This window comes from Trichosurus vulpecula, chromosome 3 (genome assembly GCF_011100635.1).
Source record: "Trichosurus vulpecula isolate mTriVul1 chromosome 3, mTriVul1.pri, whole genome shotgun sequence".
Lineage (NCBI taxonomy): Eukaryota > Metazoa > Chordata > Mammalia > Diprotodontia > Phalangeridae > Trichosurus > Trichosurus vulpecula.
The window spans coordinates 400,850,051-400,867,388 of record NC_050575.1 but is presented as its reverse complement, the minus strand read 5'-3'; the positions used below and the strand labels follow the sequence as shown (position 1 = coordinate 400,867,388).

Genomic DNA, 17,338 nt, shown 5'->3' with positions numbered 1-17,338 from the left:
AACTAGGTTGCAAGCTCTTCGAAGGTACAAATCTTGACCTTCTCACCATGCCTTGCAATTCCCCAAACAGAAGCATGTATCTATCCTTCCATCTCCCTCTATCCTATCTATCCATCTAGCTATCTTATTTATCCATCCATCTCTCTCCCTCTATGCTGTGTATCCATTTGTCTCTCTTTCTAGCTTCCTTTTTCTGTGCTATCTAGCTATTCATCTCTATCTCTCTGTCTTCTAGTAGTTGGAAAACTGTCCCATACAGGAAGAATTAGAAATGTTCTTTTTGGCCCACGAGGACAATGCCCTGTGCACACTGGAAGACTCAGTCTCTTTACCTGCACTTTGGACCTTTCCACTGGAGAAGTATAGATGCCCACACCAGCAGAAAGCAAAGAGAGCCAGTGGTTCCTTGCAAAAATAGACATCCCTTTAATCATAATTTTTTTTTTGCATTTACATGTAAACAACCAATACCCTACCCCCAGGGATGAAAAAAGGCAAAGAATTATGGGCCCTACATTTCTAAAAGGCACTTTGGATCAGGCATTCCAGGCCACTACTGACTCTGGCATTCCATTCTCCCAAAAGCCCTGGCTGAGCAAGAAGGTGGGGCTGGGAACCCCTTCTCTGACACACAGGTTGAGTGATTTTAAAAGACCTGAGGATTTTCAGATTCTCCGGACTAATGTTAAAATATCTTCACCTTCCCAAGGATCGGGATGGGAAGGGGTTGGACACAAGGAAGCCCAGGCTTCTCCCAGATGAGCTTCTCAGGGCCAGAGATGACTTTCTGGGACCCCCAGGGAGGGGAGCAGGGTGGAATCATCAGCAGACCAGCATGTGGCAGGGTAGGCCCCTCCTGCCCCACTCAATCCCTGCAGTTCCCAGGCAGTGCGCTTCTCTTGCTACCCAAAAATGGAGGCACATGAGGGATGAGAGACCAGGCATTCAGGCATTCCTCTGTTCTGGTGCGATGTACTCCAGGCCCAAGTGTGTGAAGATGTCTTCCTCTGAAGCCGCTGGTAAGGACTCCTTCTGAAATAGGCAAGTGAGGACAAAAATGGGCACAGGAACCATCAGGGTCCAAGTACCAACTAAGTCCCCCAGGGGATGAAGACGGAAGCCTTGGAATCAGTGAATTTAGAGGTGGGAAGGAGACCAGCAGTCATTATCCAAGCCATCTTCCAAAAGGAAGCATCATTACAAGGCACCTGGCCTCTGTGGGAGGGGAGAAGGGGGACCCCACCAGGCAGCCCATTGCCCTGCTGGACAGTTCTCACGCTGAGGACATCAGGCCTCAACTAGCCTCTTTGTGACTTCTACCCACGGCTGGGCGGGGGGGGGTCTGTCCTTATGGGCCAAACAGAACATTTCTAATTTTTCCTGTATGGGACAGTTTTTCAACTACTAGAAGACAAAGAGACAAAGATGGATAGCTAGATAGCATAGAAAAAAGAAGCTAGACATAGAGATGAACAGATACATAGCATAGAGGGACATAGATGGATGGATAAATAGGATAGAGAGCTGGATAGATAGATGGATAGATAGGATAGAGGGAGATGGAAGGAAAGATATATAGATAAGATGGAGGGGGATACACAGATAGATTACAGTTACTTTGCCCCCAATTTCTCCCTTCCCCTCCCCTAAATACCCACAATTCCTTCAGCTGCTTCTCACATGGCACAGATCAAAGGTCCTTTATCATTCTGGTCACCCTTGTCTGCATGCTCCCCAGTCTATCCCACGTCCTTCCCATCCACCACCTCCCCCATCCCAGCTGCGATTTGCCTCTGCTGTCCTGGATGACCAGGTCCTGGCCCATAGACTAGTTCTTGTTTCAATGCAGGGATTTCTCTGGGTTGGAGCAGGCCATGGACTCCATGAAGGGAAAGGCGTCGGGGAGGATTAGCCACCCGGAGCTAGAGCCCAAAGACCCGGGGGTGGGGGTGGGGGTTGGGGTTGTGTGTCATTCCCTGCTCAGCCATGGGGGACCAGAGGATAACCATTGAGTGGTTTCTTTTCTACTTTGCCACCCCTCTGCCTCAGCTCCTACCTTTTCTGGGTCATAGAGGCCATGGCTGTTGAGCAGCAGGTTCTTCTCTGCTTGGCTAAACCTTCGAAGCTCCCTCTCAAAATGCTGTGGAACAGGGTGAGAAGCATTTATTAAGCACCTGTGGTGCTACCAGGCTCTGTGCTGAGCAACAGGGATACAAAAAAAGGCAAAAGGTAGTTCTTGCCCTAAAGGGCAAAGGAGCTCCCAGCCTGAGGGGGAAGACACCGTGCCAATAACTGTACAAACAAGTCACACCCCGGGTAAGTTAGAAGAAATCACCAGGGAAGGCACTAGCATAAGAGGGGCTGGAGAAGGCTGCCAGTAAAAAAATGGGATTTTAGTTGGGACTTAAAGGAAGCTGGGGAGCTCAGTAGGTAGCTCAGAGGAGGGAGAGTATCCCAGGTATGGAGGAGAGCCAGGCCAAGAGATGGAAGGTCTTATTGGAGGAACACGGTCACTGGATCACAGAATAAAATTAAAGGAATGAGCATTTATTAAGCACATTTAAATCCAGCCTCAGATACTTCTAGGCTCTGTGACCTTGGGTAAGTCACTTAACCCTGTTTGCCTCAGTTTCCTCATCTGTAAAATGAGTTGGAGAAGGAAATGGCAAACTGCTCCGATATCTTTGCCAAGAAAACCCCAAATGGGGTCACAGAGAGTCAAACGTGACTAACACATCTAAACAACAGACATGTACTATGTGCCAGGCACTGTGCTCAGCACTTTACAACTATTGTTTGATCTCAAAACAAGGGTAGGTGCTATATTATACCCATAATAAGTACAGCTGGGGAGACTGAGGCAGAGGTTAAGTGATCTGCCCAAGGTCACACAGCTAGTACATTTTAGAGTTTGAATCTGAACTCAGGTCATCCTGATGCCAGCCCCAGTGCCCTATTCAATGAGCCACCCAGCTGCCTCTGATTAAGTGGTGGGGAGATGGTACACAGAGACTGGAAAGGCTGTAGGAGGCCCGATTGTTGAAATGCCAGGCAATCTTATATTTGTTCATGGAGGCAACAGAGAGGAGTTTTTTGACTAGGGGTGAATGACACGATCAGGCTTTACTGACTGAATGGAGGACGGACTGGAGTGGGGAGGGGAGAGGGAGGCAGACAGCCTTCCCAGAAGTTGATTGCAATAGCCCAAGTGGGAGGTGGTGAGGCTCCGCACTAGAGTAGTACCAGTGTCAGAGGAGAGAAGGCTGCCAGGACATTGGAAACAGCCTGGACATGGGAGGTGAGAGAAGGAGGAGTCCAGGATCACTCCTAGGGTGTAAGATGAAGGATGGTGTTGCCCTCTACAGTAATAGGGAAGTCTGCCGGGGACAGGGCTTAGGGGGAAAGTTACTGAGCTCTGTTTTGGCCAGCTTGAGGTTAACATGTTTAATGGACATCCAGTTTGAGGTGTCTGAGAGGGGAGCTGGAGATGTGATGACTGGAGGTCAATCAGGAGAGAAGTTAGGGCTGGATGAGTCAATCAGAGAATAACAGGATCCATAGGAGCTGATGAGACCACCAAGGAAAATAATATAGAGGGAGAAGAGAAGAGGGCCTAGGACAAGACCCTGAGAGACACCTATGGTTAGAAGAAATGAGCTGGATGAGCATCCAGCAAAGGAGATGGAGGAGTGGTCAGAGAGGGAGGAGGAGAACCAGGAGGGAGGGAGAGGAAAAGAGAGGGGAAGGGGGGGGAGGGGGAGAGAGGGAGGGGGGGAGTGAGAGAGGAGAGAGAGAGTGAGATGAGAGAGAGAGAGAGAGAGAGGTGGGGGGGTGGGGGGGGGAGGTCCTGACAACCTGGAGAGGAGAGAGTATCAAGGAGCAGAGAGTGATCAACAGTATCAAAGGCCAAGAATGAGGATTATTAGAGATGGCCACCAATGACTGGTCACTCTTGGGGCAGGAGAGCCACAACCATCAGCCCCTGAATCCTAGATTTAGAGACAGAAGGGACCACAGAGGCCAGCTAGTCCAGACTTCTCATTTTACAGATGAGGAGATCGAGGCCCAGGGTGTGAAGTGACTTCCCCAAAGTCCTTTAGTGTCTCCTTGCAAATACTCCCAACCCCAGGAAGCCACCTCATTGTTACCTGGGAGCCAGTCCAGCCAAGCAGGGCAAAGGCAAACTGGCTGATAGGTGATACCACAAGGTCCACTCTCACTGCTTTCCCATCCCTGGAGGGCTCTTTGGGACCCTCTCCAGTCTCCAGGTGGAAGGATGTAGGTGGCTTTGGGAGCCAGAGAACGCAGAAGCATTTCTCATAGGCGTCCATGGCAGTGTTCTGGGACGCCTTGTGGTCAAGGTCCTTGAGGTCTTGGTAATGGTTGCTTTGGGTGTGTTGGTACAGAACAAGACCCTGGGAGGAGAAGGCAGCAGAGACTTAGAAATGGAAATAACCTTAGACATTATCTAGTCCAGGTCTCTCCCGTCAGAGGCGTCAGAACTCAGAGAAAGGAAACTCAAGGTCCCACCACGAGAGAGGCTTAGCTCCAAACCCAGCGCTCTGTGCTGCACAACCCAGCCACATACGTGCCAGAGGCAATGGTCTCTCAGGGGCCTGGGGAAGAAGGGAGCCTCCAGGGGTGTTTACACGTTCCATCGGCACCGGGATGGCTGCCATGTCTGTCTGCAGGCCGCAAGTCAGGATGGAACTGGCAATAACTCCACTTAATGCTCAACAAAGGACTTTTAAACTAAAAGAGTCTGATTCGGTGCCTGGCATATTGCAAATACTTAATCAGTTCTTGTTGAATGACTGATAATGGTCCCATTTCATAGATACAGAAATTCCAAGAGGTCAAGTGACTTGCCAAAGTCATAAAGCCAGTCCGTGGCAGAGATGGAATCTGAATCCAGGTCTTTTGACCCTGAGATCTGTGCTCTTTGTACTTAACTATAACCGTCTTGCCATCCCACTGCTCCACACCGGGGAGAGACCTTTTGGCAGGTGGGTGGGGAGTGAGAGAGACTGCAAGTCCAGAGGATTGGCTAGGAACTGCCCCCCTCCCCAAATAACACAAGCACAAGCTGCATGGTGGTTATCCGCAGGCCCACTTTCTGTAGAAGTCTAGGAAATCCTGAGCTGGTCAAATGGAGGCAGGGGAGGGTCTTTGGAATGGGACCCCTGGGGACCCTTCCTTTTACCTGAAGAAGCCTCTGGTTTGGGGAGGGGCCTCCTCCTTGGACTGGTGGTGGGATAGGAAGAGAACAAGAAGAGGGATGGATAACTTTGCTCATCTGGCCCCCAGCCCGACTCACCTGGCTCTCTAGGTGGCCCATCACCTTGGGTATCAGTCCTGCCTCCTGTCCTTCTACAGGGTGGGTGATAAGGAAGTCCACATCATGACCTTGCAGCTTTCCCCTAAGGAGCAGGGCAGAGGGATTCTCCCCTTGTGTCTGAATATCCCTTTTCTCCTCCACATTCCCAATTCCCAAATCCCCCCAGCACTGGACCCCCTGGTTCTAGCTTCCTCATCACTTAGGAGAAGGAAGCACCACCCCCAATTTTGGCCAAGAGAGTGGTGGGAGCAGCAGGCACTGTGGTGGTTATCCCAGGGCTCACTTTCCTAAGAATTCTGGGAACCCCCTGAGCTGGTCTAGGGGAGGCAGGGCAGGGTGCTTGGAATGGGGCCCTGAGCCACTTCGTCTTACCTGCGAAAGCCACCAGTCAGGGTCACAGTGGCGCCAGGAAGCACTTGCCGTATGGCCTCCTCCACGACCTGTTGGATGGCATCTGCCTCATGGCGCCAGACTGGACTGCTAAGGTCCTCAAAATGACGGATCCCTGCAGATGCCCAAGCCAGGCTCAGCAAGGACCCACTGGGATTGAATTCTTAGCCCTTTCTGGCAATCCTGGCAGAGGCCACTCATAGCACGTACTATGTCTCATCTCAGGGGCTAGAGAGCCCTTATCCTCAGGGATCTTAAGACACCAGTTTTAAGCAAAGGGTATTGGGGCTTAGGGAATATGCTTAGCTTTGAGCCCAGACTTGCTTTGTGGCTCTGGGCAAATTAATGCTGTGTGCCTCCATTTTCCTATCTATAAAATGGGCCCAAGGGGCATGAGCTCTCAGTAGAGGAGAGTGGAGTGTTTATGTCATTATAACCGTTAATGATGCCTTTTAGCACTATTTGTTTGTCTCATTTCCTGTTGACTAGCCATGAAATCAGTCCCCACATTACTGGGTGGGGTGAGAGTGTGGAGGGGCCACCCAGGTGGCCTCCCTTCCCCCTACTCCTTGCTCAGCCACAAGGAAAGGCCTGTGAAATAAACACATGCCACTCACTGTCCCCTCATCACCCCCAGGAGTTCAGAGAGAGAGAGAGAGAGAGAGGGCCATGGGCACTCGATCCATGACAAAGGACAAGAGACCTCTTCCTCATGGGAGGAGGAAGAGGAAAAGACAGAGCTGAGGGGAAGGATGGAGGAGTGAGGTCACAGGGTGGATGGCAGAGTGGGCCCAGGGTCCAGACAGAAGGCTCTACTTCACTGCCACAGTTGGGCCACCTCCCAGCAGGACGGAGGCGCCTCCTCCAGAGCCGGGGCCACTGAGGTCAGTGCCCTTACCCTTCTGGACAGGGAGCAAAAGCTTCCTGGATGCAGTGGGTAGGCCAGTGGACTTGGCATCAGGAGGACCTGGGTTCAAATCCTGTCTCTCAGACTGTTACTCTCTGTGTGACCAGGGGCAAGGCCCTGACTCTATCTGGGCCTCAGTTTCCTCATCTGTGAAATGGGAAGTCTAGACTTCATGGCCCCTCATGGGGCCTCCATGGTCCCAACTCTGGATCTGTGATTCTATGATGTTCAGTCACAATCTGTGCCCAGAAAGGAGAGTTCACAAAAATCACGTACGCTATGAGCCATTGAGTCCAGGGCAGCTGGGTTGTGCCACAGTGCACCTTTCTGATTCCTCTTCTTGAGTTCAAACCTGCACTGAGTTACTTAGTAGATATATGATCCTGGGCAAGTCATTGGACCCTGTTTGCCTCAGTTTCCTCATCTGTCAAATGAGCTGGAGAAGGAAATGACAAACCACTCCAGTATCTTTACCAAGAAAACCCCAAGTGGGGTCACCAAGTGAAATGAATGAACAACCATGCTAATGATTACAACAGCCAGCAAATGATACTGTACTTTAAGGTTTGCAAAGTAAGCATCTCATTTAATCCTCGCAGTGACTATGTGAGGCTGGGGTAATGCATCCCCATCTTACAGCCGAAGAAACTGAGCGTTGAGAGCCCCCACTAGGCTGTCCTTTCTCCATGCCCTTGTGCATCCAGCCCACGCTGAAACAGAGTAGGAAGCCGCTCATTTTTCTCTGCTGCTGGGTTTTCTGGTTGGTTCCGAGGTTCCTTTTGGTCTCCCCAACTGGATTAGGGCCGCTATGTTTGCAGGGCCTGGGATTTATGCTCTCCTCTCTCCATGGAATAGCACTTTACCATTGCTAGAGATGAGCTCAAAAAGTCTTGTGATCTATCGAACCAATGAAAAATGCCAAAGGATACCGACTTTTGGATTTCTCATCTCCCTGAAGGCCTTCCGAGAGCACAGATAATTAGGAACTGACCAGATCTGAGTCTTTCTCTAGCAAGAAGCCAAGGTCCTGGGCTCCTCCTCTTCCCTCTCTCTTCCTTCTCAGCGTCCTCATCAGATCCCAGGGGTTCAATGACATCTAGGCTGAGGATTCCCCTTCCTCTGTCTCCAGTCCTCATCTTCTCCCCAAGCTCCAGCCTCAGCACCAACTTCCCGTAAGACATTTCCCAGTGGATTTCCCATAGACATCTCACATTCGCTGCAACCACAGCAGAGCTCCTTGTCCTCCCCTGCCGGCTTCAAACTCTTTGCCTATCTTATTTCTGTCAAAGGTACTGGCACCCTTCGGGCCACCCAGGTTTGCAATCTTGGAGTCATACTCTTCCTCACCTACCCAGATCCAGCAGAATGTAGGCACCTTGGAGGCAGGGGAGGCTTAGTCTGATTTGATATCTCCAGTGCCTGGTGCCTAGCAATGGTGCCATGACCTTCTGCAAATGACCTTCTGAGCTAAAAGCTGGAGACATTTCATCCCCCAGCCCCCTGCAGGTGAAGATTCTGAGAGAAAGACACCAGGATCTATCTGTCTGAGGGAAACCGCAGTTCCCCATCTGCTCAAAAAGCGCTGAAGCATAGGAGAGAAGGGTGAAGGAGACAAACATATATATATACATATATATATATATATATATATACACTCATATGTATTTTGGAGGAGGGAAGGCAGGGCAATTAGGGTTAAGTGACTTGCCTAAGGTCACATAGCTAGTAAGTGTGTCTGCATCTGAACTCAGGTCCTCCTGACTCCAGGGCTGGTACTCTACTCACTGTGCCACCTAGTTGCCCCAGAGACATATATTAAGTGCTTACTATGTACTAAGCACTTTACAGTTATCTCATTTAATCCTCACAACAACCTTGGGATGTTGAGGCTGCTATCACCCCCCATTTTACAGAAGAGGTAACTGAGGCAACGAGGTTAAATGACTCACCCAGGGTCGCACAGCTAGTAAGTGATTGTGACTGGATTTGAACTCAGGCCTTCCTGACTCTCGGCTCACTGAACTGTCCAGCTGCCTCTAGGCAGTGGCTCTGGAATCAGAGGGCTTGAATCCCACCTATCGTTGTCCAGCTGTGCGTCCTTAGGCACGCTGCTTACATTGTCTGGGCCCCAGTTCCTACCTCTGGGAAATGAGGGTGGGAAGGAGAGTTGAACTGAATGGTCTTTAAGACTCCTGGCAACCTTAAAATGTACAATCCCATGATGCTCACCTGCCTCTTGCTGCCGGTTCAGTTTTCTGGGCTGTGCTTGGAGATCGTCCAGGGTCCGAAGCCCTTCCCGGTACCACCTGTCAGCGGTCTTCACCCCAACTCCAAAGATCTGGGTGAAGAGCTGGTGGGAAGAATTCACAGAGGACAAAGCAGATCTTAGAAAATAACCATTACAGTCATATTGGGTGTGCGTGTTTGTGTAGACACACACACACGTATTATAGAAACACATATGAACACGCATAAATTACATACACACACGTGCGTATATACACACACATATACATTTCTATCTACGTATATATCTGTATGTATATAGACATACACGCATATACATACATATGTGAGGTGTCCCCCAAATCTTAGCAAACTTTCAACCTTTTCATAAGCTTAAGTAACATCTAATAATAATTTAATGGCTATTAAAGCTTAAGAGTTTACTAAGATTTTGGAGACATCTTTTATTTTTGTTTTTGGTATTTTTGTTTAAAAGTGCGGTAACACTTCTGGGACACCGTGGGGTGTTTGTGCGTGCTCGCGTGTGTGACACACATACATGACCAAGGTACCCAAGAAGTCTTTGAGAACAGACAAGGAGATCTGCTATTTGGACGGGGTCAGTGATTTGGACGTTGGGAGCTCCCTCCCCCACCGGTGACTTTGTAGATCTGTCCCAGGGAATTGCTGGAGATTGAGGAAGGGTGGGTCACCCCGTAAAGAAACAGGTCGACCTACCTCTATTAAGAGCTCAGCTAGGCAGTGCAGTGAGTAGGGCACCGGCCCTGGAGTCAGGAGAACCTGAGTTCAAATCTGGCTTCAGACACTTGACACGCTTACTAGCTGTGTGACCTTGGGCAAGTCACTTAACCCCAACTGCCCTGCCTGCCTCCCTCAAAAAAAAAAATACAAAAGAGCTTACTCGGTCTACACAGGGCAGTGCTAATAAACACTGGAGATACAAAACTGGGTGTAACCAGCTCCCATTCAAATGGGAGAGACAATATGCAAGCAGCTGAGTGTGCCAGAGATACAGATGGTGAAAGTGGAAGGTGCTCTCAGAGACAAGGCACTAGCATTGGGGGAATGAGGAAAGGCAAAGGAGGCAGAATTTGAACCCAGGTCTTCCTTATCCCAGTTTTGGATTCACTACATCACCTACCCTGTCTCTGTACTATTTAATAAATCGAGAATTTATTTGAAAAATTAAATTACTTTATTAAAAATGATTAAAAGTTATTTATTAGAGAAATTCTAGTTCATAACCTGAGAAGAAAGAAAACTAATAGGTGACTGGTGGAAGACTGGAAATTAAATCCATCATTTTATAAATGTGATCTCATTTGATCTTCAAAACAACCCTGACAGGTGGTGCTGGTATTTTCCCCATTATACAGATAAGGAAATCGAGGCACAAAGAGGTTAAATGACTTGCCGCAGTATTTCACAGCTAGGAAGTATCTGAGGCTGGATTTGAACTTGGGTCTTCCTGACTCAAGTCCGATACTTTATCCAGCTGGTTAAAAAGCAAATGAAAAACTTCCCAAGTGCAAACTGAAGGGGGTGGTGGGAAGGATGTGGATAGACATTAGTTTGTCTGAAAAAGATCTGGGGTTTTTAATGGACAGCAATCCAATTTCCACAAGCATTTATGAAGTGCCAACAAAACAATACAGTTGCTACCCTCAAGGAGATTACATTCTAATGAACTGCTAGCTCAATCTGAGTTAACGGTATAATAAAACAGCCAAAAAAGGAATGTTTTCCTCATCTAAGAGAGGTTTAGTGCCAAAAAGGGGGAGGGGATGGTTCCCCTGAACTCTACCAGGGTCCCAGCAAGACTGCAACCTTCTTCTGAATTTTAGGCATCATTCACATCAACAAACCAGAACTCCTGTCTTTTGTCTTTGTACCGCCAGAGCTTAGCGCAGTGCCTGCCTGGTACACAGCTGGTGGTTAATAAATGGCTTGCTGGTTGACTGACCTTCAGATGATGGTGAAGGGAATGAAGACATGAGGTCTCTCCCCTCACTCTACTCACCTTCATCGTCTGGTATCTCTCTGATTGTTTGATTCCTTCAACTTCACTAGAAACTCCATGTTCCAACAGTTCCTATTGAAACAGAAAGGGACCAGTCAGGGAGAGGCTGAGCCTGGTAGCAGAAAAGTTGGATGAAAAATTGTGATACATAGATACATGATAGATATATCTAGGGCTAGAAAGGACTTCAGAGGAAAGTGAGTCCAACTTCCTCATTTCATAGATAAGGAAACTGAGGCAGACCTGAAGTCACTTGCCTGGGGTCACACAGCTAGGAAGTGTATGAGGCCAGATTAGAACTCGGCTCTTCCTGACACCAAATCTAGGGCTCTGTCATACCCTGCTACCTCTCAGGGGCCTGAGAATGCTCAGAGCACAAGCCAAGGGGATCCCCAAACCATTCTCCAGCATTTACTAGCAAGGGAAATCCTTCCCTCCTCTCCACACATCTCTAGAACATGGGCCTGGGCTCAGGGGCCATCATGGCTGATGCCTCTGGGTCCCTAATACTTCTGTGGCCCAGGTGTCCCTCTGATCTGTCCAAAGTTTCAGGACTTTGGGGGATGATGTGGGAAATGCAGGCAGGTAAGAGAGGTTAATGGTAGTTTGGGGTGATTTATTCCTCTCAAAGGCAGGGGAAGAGCGAAGGTTACCTGCACAATCCTGGAAGAATGTTCTCCAAAACAGGGAAGCCCTTGCAGCTGGCTCATGTTGGTGATGGGGCCAGGCAGGGCCTTGAGCACCGAGGCAGCCCGCTGGAAGGCGAGGAACCGGCCCTGGCTGCCCTCGAAACCTGCAGCCTCTGCCAGGGTCTCCAGGGCCTCCTGGAAGGATGATACCCATGTCAGAGAGGGTCAGTAGCCTCATGGTCTCATGTGGATTACATCAGTCCAAACAAAGACGGGAACTAGCCAAACATGGAACGGACGGCTTGGGGACCTGGTGGGTTTCTGGTCATTTTTGTTGCTGTTCAGTCACTTCAGTCGTGTCTGACTCTGTGGTCCCCATTTTGGGGTTTTCTTGGCAAAGATACTAGACTGGTTTCCCATTTCCTTCTCCGGCTCATTTTATAGATGAGGAACTGAGGCAAACAGGGTGAAGTGACTTGCCCAGGGTCACATAGCTAGTCTGAGGCGGGATTTGAACTCATGAAAGAGTCTTCCGGACTCCAAGCCTGCACGTATCACAGCTTAGGTGATCGCTTATCTATAGTGAGACTTCTTTTTAGAGTATGGGTTGTGTTACATGCCTGTTGAAGTCATAGGCTCCTAAATTTAGAGCCAGAAGGGGGCCTCTGAGGCCACTCAGTGCCTCCACCCACCCAATTTTATTTTCTGTTTTATTTTCAGTTTCAAATTCTCTCCCTCCTTCCACCCCTCTCCCACCCATTAAGAATGTGAGAAATCCCACACCATTGTACACAGCCACCCAATTTTACAAAGGGGAAAACTGAAAATGAGCCTGGGAAGCTGCTTGCCCAGAGAACAGAGGATTTGAACCCAAACCTACTGAACTTGTGAACATTGTGTTATGCTGCCTTGAACCGAGAGTGCCAGCTAAGGCTGGGATGACTGGCTCTTTGCTCCAGGGTGCTAATGTTTTGAGGCACGCTTTTCATCAACTCTCCCTACTCTCCCACACCCCAGAGGAACCCGCTCTCCCAGAAAAAACTCCTAGCTCTGGCTCTGCCTAACTTTGAAATCCTGTGACGACCAGGGAGACTGTTAGAGCATGAGCTTCTTGAGGGCAGGTATGGTCTTCTGCTCCTCTTTGTATCCCCAGTGCTTAGCACAGTGCCAGGCACACAGTAGGTGCTTAATAAATGTTTACTGACTATCAATTATTCCTAAACCTACTCTCTGAGCAACCAACCACCAAAAAAGGCAGGGCAAATCCAAACTCCACAAACATGGCCTAAATCCCAACAGTGTGTGAGACAACAGGGGAATGATAAAATTTAAATGGGAATTAATCCCTGCCTTCAGGAGGCTTAGGGTCTAGCAGGGACTTATGACAACAGGTGAGAAGATTTGGATACATAATAACACAAAGTTATATTACAAACATTTAACATAAAGTGCTAGGCAAGGTCTGGGGGACTGGTTTTCATAAGGGGAGGGGGTCAGGAGAGTACAGAAATCAAGGAAATTCTTAAGGAAGCAGCATTTGAGTTGGGCTTTAAAGAAGGACATATCACCAAACAAGTGAAAAGGGGGGAGGGCACTTCAGGCATCGGGAACAGCATGGACAAAGGCATGGAGGTAGGACAGTCAAGGTCATCTTTTAGACTTTTGCCTGGGGAGTACAGAAAGTATTGAGAGGCACAATCTGAGAGATAAAACTGTTGGAACAAAAAGGTAGGTGCTGTTACCTACCTGAAGCAGCAGGCTAAGTCCAGCAGCAAAAAGGTAGGGAGGTATCAGATTGCAGACGGCCAAGAAAAGACCATACATACACAGCTGGAAGTGACCTGTGAGGTCAAGTCCACCCCCCTCTATACCCAATGAGGAAACAGGAACAGAGAAGCTAAATGACTTAAATTGTATGACCCTGGGCAAGTCACTTAACCTCTGTTTGCCTCAATTTACTCAACTGCAAAACAGGGATAATGGCACCTACCTAGCACAGTCTGTTGTGAGGACTGTAGAGCACTGAATGCAGTACCTAGTATGTAGGAGGTGCTACATAAATGCTTATTTCCTTCTCTTCCCCTTGCCTAGCGAGGTCACACAGCTAATAAGTGTCTGAAGCAGGATTTGAACCTGAGTCTTTCTGATTCCAGGTCCAGCAATATTTCCGCTGCCCTATTTAGCTGGTTTGTATGAGGGAGCTTAGTCTGGCGGCAGCAGCACCAAGGAAGGATTGGAGGGGATGTGTCCATACTGTAAGCCTGGTCTCCGGGGAAGTCTATGGCCTGAGTCTTTACCGTAAAGCACAGATTGTGGTGGGCGAGGGGTGTGTGTCGCTGACATGCGTAGGCTGGCACAGAGTCTGGATCTGCCTGGCTCCTCGTGGGTAAGGGGACCTGTGAAGAGACAGAGTAAGGGTAAGCACCACCATCTTCTGCTCAAAGGTCATCACCAGCTAGGAGAACCCTGAAAACAAAATCAAGAACACCATCTTCGTGCCTGGTGGCACCCCCAGACATGCGAAGATTGTGTGCCCAAAGTCATTATCCAGTGCCTACTCCTCTGAGCCAGCCACACCAAGGCCAGGCCTGTTCCCTATAGGTGTCAAAGGAAGAGGGAAAGGACCCATGTGGACAAAATTATTCACAGCAACTCTTTCTGTGGTGGCAAAGAACTGCAAACTCAGGGAGGTGCCTCTCCACTGGGGGACGGATGGCTGGACAAATTATGGCATACGAATACGATGGAATGCTATTGGGCTGTAAGAAATGAGGAATAGGAGGGTTTCAGAGAAAGCTGGGAAGACTTGTATGAACTGATGCATGGAGAAGGGCGCAGAACCAGAACAAGTTATAGGATAACATTTTAAAGACAAATAACCTTGAAAGGCAAGAACTCTGATCATCCCCCAGAGTCAGGCCTACCCCCTCACCCCCTAGATGAAACCCTCACTCAGGTTGTAGAATAAGACCTCACTCAGGTTGCAGAATAAGACCTACATTTTGTTTAGAGAGGAAGGCAGGACAATTGGGGTTAAGTGACTTGCCCAAGGTCACACAGCTAGTAAGTGTGTCAAGTGTCTGAGGCTGGATTTGAACTCGGGTCCTCCTGACTCCAGGGCCGGTGCTCTACTCACTGCGCCACCTGGCTGCCCCAGACCTACATTTTGGACATGGCCAATGTGGGAATGTTTGGCTTGACCAGGCATATCTGTTACAAAGATTGTTTATTTATTTTGAATCCTCTGTCCAGCACAGTACCTAGTACCTAGAAGACACTTAATGCATTCTTGACAGACTGGATAAATTACAGAATTGTAGATAACCATTAAGATTGATTTTGGGGAAGGTGCCAGACCTGTCTGGGGTTGATAATTGAATCTTAATTCTAATATATGCTCTCCATTGATTATTTCCTAATTTATCCTGAATGTCTTATTTTTACATAGTTGTTTAGATGTTGTCTCCTTATTAGACTGTGAGTTCCTTGAGGGCAGGGACTGCTTTTTGTCTTTCTTTATACCCCTCAGCACTTAACACAGTGCCTGGTACATATTGGTGCTTAATAAATGTTTATTTATCAAATAAATTCAGTTTAATAAGCACTTATGGTTATAAAACCAGAAACTAAACAGATTTGCCCTCAAGGAGCTTCTATTCTACTGAAGGGAAAAAAGAAAACAAATAAGTACGCAGATACTAAATGAATTAAAAAGCAGTGAGGGGCTGAGGTGGGACAGGAGAGGCCTCTTAGAAGTGGTAGCTTTTTCGAAGAGTTTTTGAAGAGAGCTGGAAGCTCCAAAAGGAGGGTGAGAATTCCAGGTGTGTGTGGGGGGGTGGGATTGGGGGTGGGTGGCAGGAACAGATAGATTGTGCCTTAAAGGCATAGCCACAGCAAGGAAACCAATTTGGCTGGAATGTACAAGGGTAGAAACATAGGATGGATGGAGTCAGACAGTGAAGGGCTTTATATGGCAGATAGAGAAGTGTATTTTGTCCTCGAGGGCACAAGGAACTTTGGTCATTCTTAAATTTTAAAGACTGAGGTCAATTCCCTGGGAATCTACCAACACTGAGTACGCCCAAGATTGATTCAGCCCAGGGCAAAGGCCACAGTCCACAGGCTCCTTCTCCAAGGTCCTACTCTGAAGACGCTTCCACAGCCTCTCCTGGGGTGGCCCTCCCCCCAGGGCCTATCTCACCTCCAGGCAGTGTCGGCCTTCCACTGGTACAGGTTTCCCCTGACGCATGCACTCGATGAACCAGCTGATATTCAACAGCAGGGGCTTCGGAAGGCTCCCAGAGGCCCCCAACACATGATCCAGCCAGTCAGATGCTTCAGCTGCCGAGCTCCCCTCCATCACCACGTGGGTCACTTCTGGGCTGGGGACACACAGAACAAGACAGAGAAGACAGTCAGAAGGGGAAGCTTTCCCAGGCCGGGGCCAGCCCACTCTCCCCAGAAACAGAACTTTCAATAGCTGCCCCGTCTCTAGTTCCCACGTCGCTCCCAGAGGCTGCTTGGTTAGGACCCCAGCTGGAATTCACCATACCCTAGGGAAATCCCCTGCCTTGGTCGCCCTTGCCTCTGCCCGTGCCCCCTGCTGCCCACATCCTCCCCCGCTGTTTTTTTTCTGGGTTATCTAACCCACAGGAAAACCTCTCTCAGAATAACTCTCTCAGCAGGAAGCCCAACCCCAGGCGCAACCAGGCGGGACTAGGAGGAGATCAAAGGCTTCTGGGGGCGTTTTCCCACGCTCTGGGGATGGGGTCAATCAGAGGTACTTGAGTCGGTGATTCGTGCCTGGCACAGGGCGCAGGGGCAGGAGGCAGGGCACGGGGCAGAGCAGGGCACCCTGGCAGTGACCCTCCGTGCCTTTACCCTCTGCACCCCTCCCCTCCCCGGGCTCCCCGTCCATCACCTGTAAGCCTGGTCCACGCGGAAGCCCTTGGCCCGGGCCAGCTCTGTGAGGAAAGCCCGGCGGCTCCGGCCCATGTGCTGCTCGGCCAGGTAGATGGTGACCCCCGGGAAGCGGGGCGGGGCTGGGGAGGGGGCTGCGGCTCTCCCGGCCCCGGCCTCCTCTCCCCGGCCTGGGCCCCGCCTTCTCTTGGGGGGCACCGGGGCCATGCCGTGGGCGGGGCAGAGGGAAGGAAAACCGGCGGCCGCTGGACAGCCGGGAAGGGAGGGGAGGAAGCCGGTTCCGGAAAAGACTGGGCAGCTGCCCTTATGCAAATCAAGCCCTGAGAGGCTCCGCCCCACTGCGAAACCCGGCGCCGGTGAGGGCCGCGAGGCCACGCCCACCACCCGACCCCCGTAGATACCACGGCCAAGGCTCCGCCCAATCACCGTGGGGCTGCTGGGCGGTGAACTGGCGACAGCCCCGAGCAAAGGCGTGGAGAGGTGAAGCAGTGAGAAGTGAAGCCGCCTTACTGAAGCGGGGGTGGGGGGTGGTGTTTCCCCCGCCCCCGTGCTCCCCGTGCATCTCCGTCTAATCTCAGCCCACAGACCCTTTCTCCGTCCCAAGTGGATTGCAGGGAATGGGGGAAGGATGGATGGGTGGGTGGGTGTTAGAACCCTGACATTGTTACTGCTCTTTGAGGTTGTTCACAAAGTGCTTCTGTCTGTTACCTAGTTTCCTTCAAGGCTCAGCCCCTGCGGCACCTGTTACCGATAGGCCCCCTCCTACCCGCAAGCGGCTAGTGCCCTCCCTCTAAAACCACCTGTTGGGATTGCCCCTGGGCCTCAGTTTCCTCGTCTGTGAAATGAGGGAGTTGGCCCGAGTCACTCCGATCAAGCTCTGAGTCCAT

The 17,338-nt window shown here is 49.9% G+C and overlaps 1 protein-coding gene across 1 annotated transcript; it reads right to left on the bottom strand.

Moving 5' to 3' along the window:
- Positions 1-402: 402 nt before the first annotated feature.
- On the bottom strand, positions 403-16,693 carry POLM (DNA polymerase mu). Its single transcript, XM_036749272.1, has 11 exons — positions 16,453-16,693; positions 15,733-15,913; positions 13,829-13,927; positions 11,556-11,726; positions 10,903-10,974; positions 8,865-8,985; positions 5,711-5,843; positions 5,318-5,420; positions 4,149-4,415; positions 2,057-2,140; positions 403-1,032 (listed from the first exon to the last, which is right to left on the bottom strand). Exons 1-11 carry the CDS (start codon positions 16,656-16,658, stop codon positions 946-948), a joined length of 1,524 nt encoding a protein of 507 aa, XP_036605167.1. The 5' UTR covers positions 16,659-16,693; the 3' UTR covers positions 403-945.
- Positions 16,694-17,338: the final 645 nt, after the last annotated feature.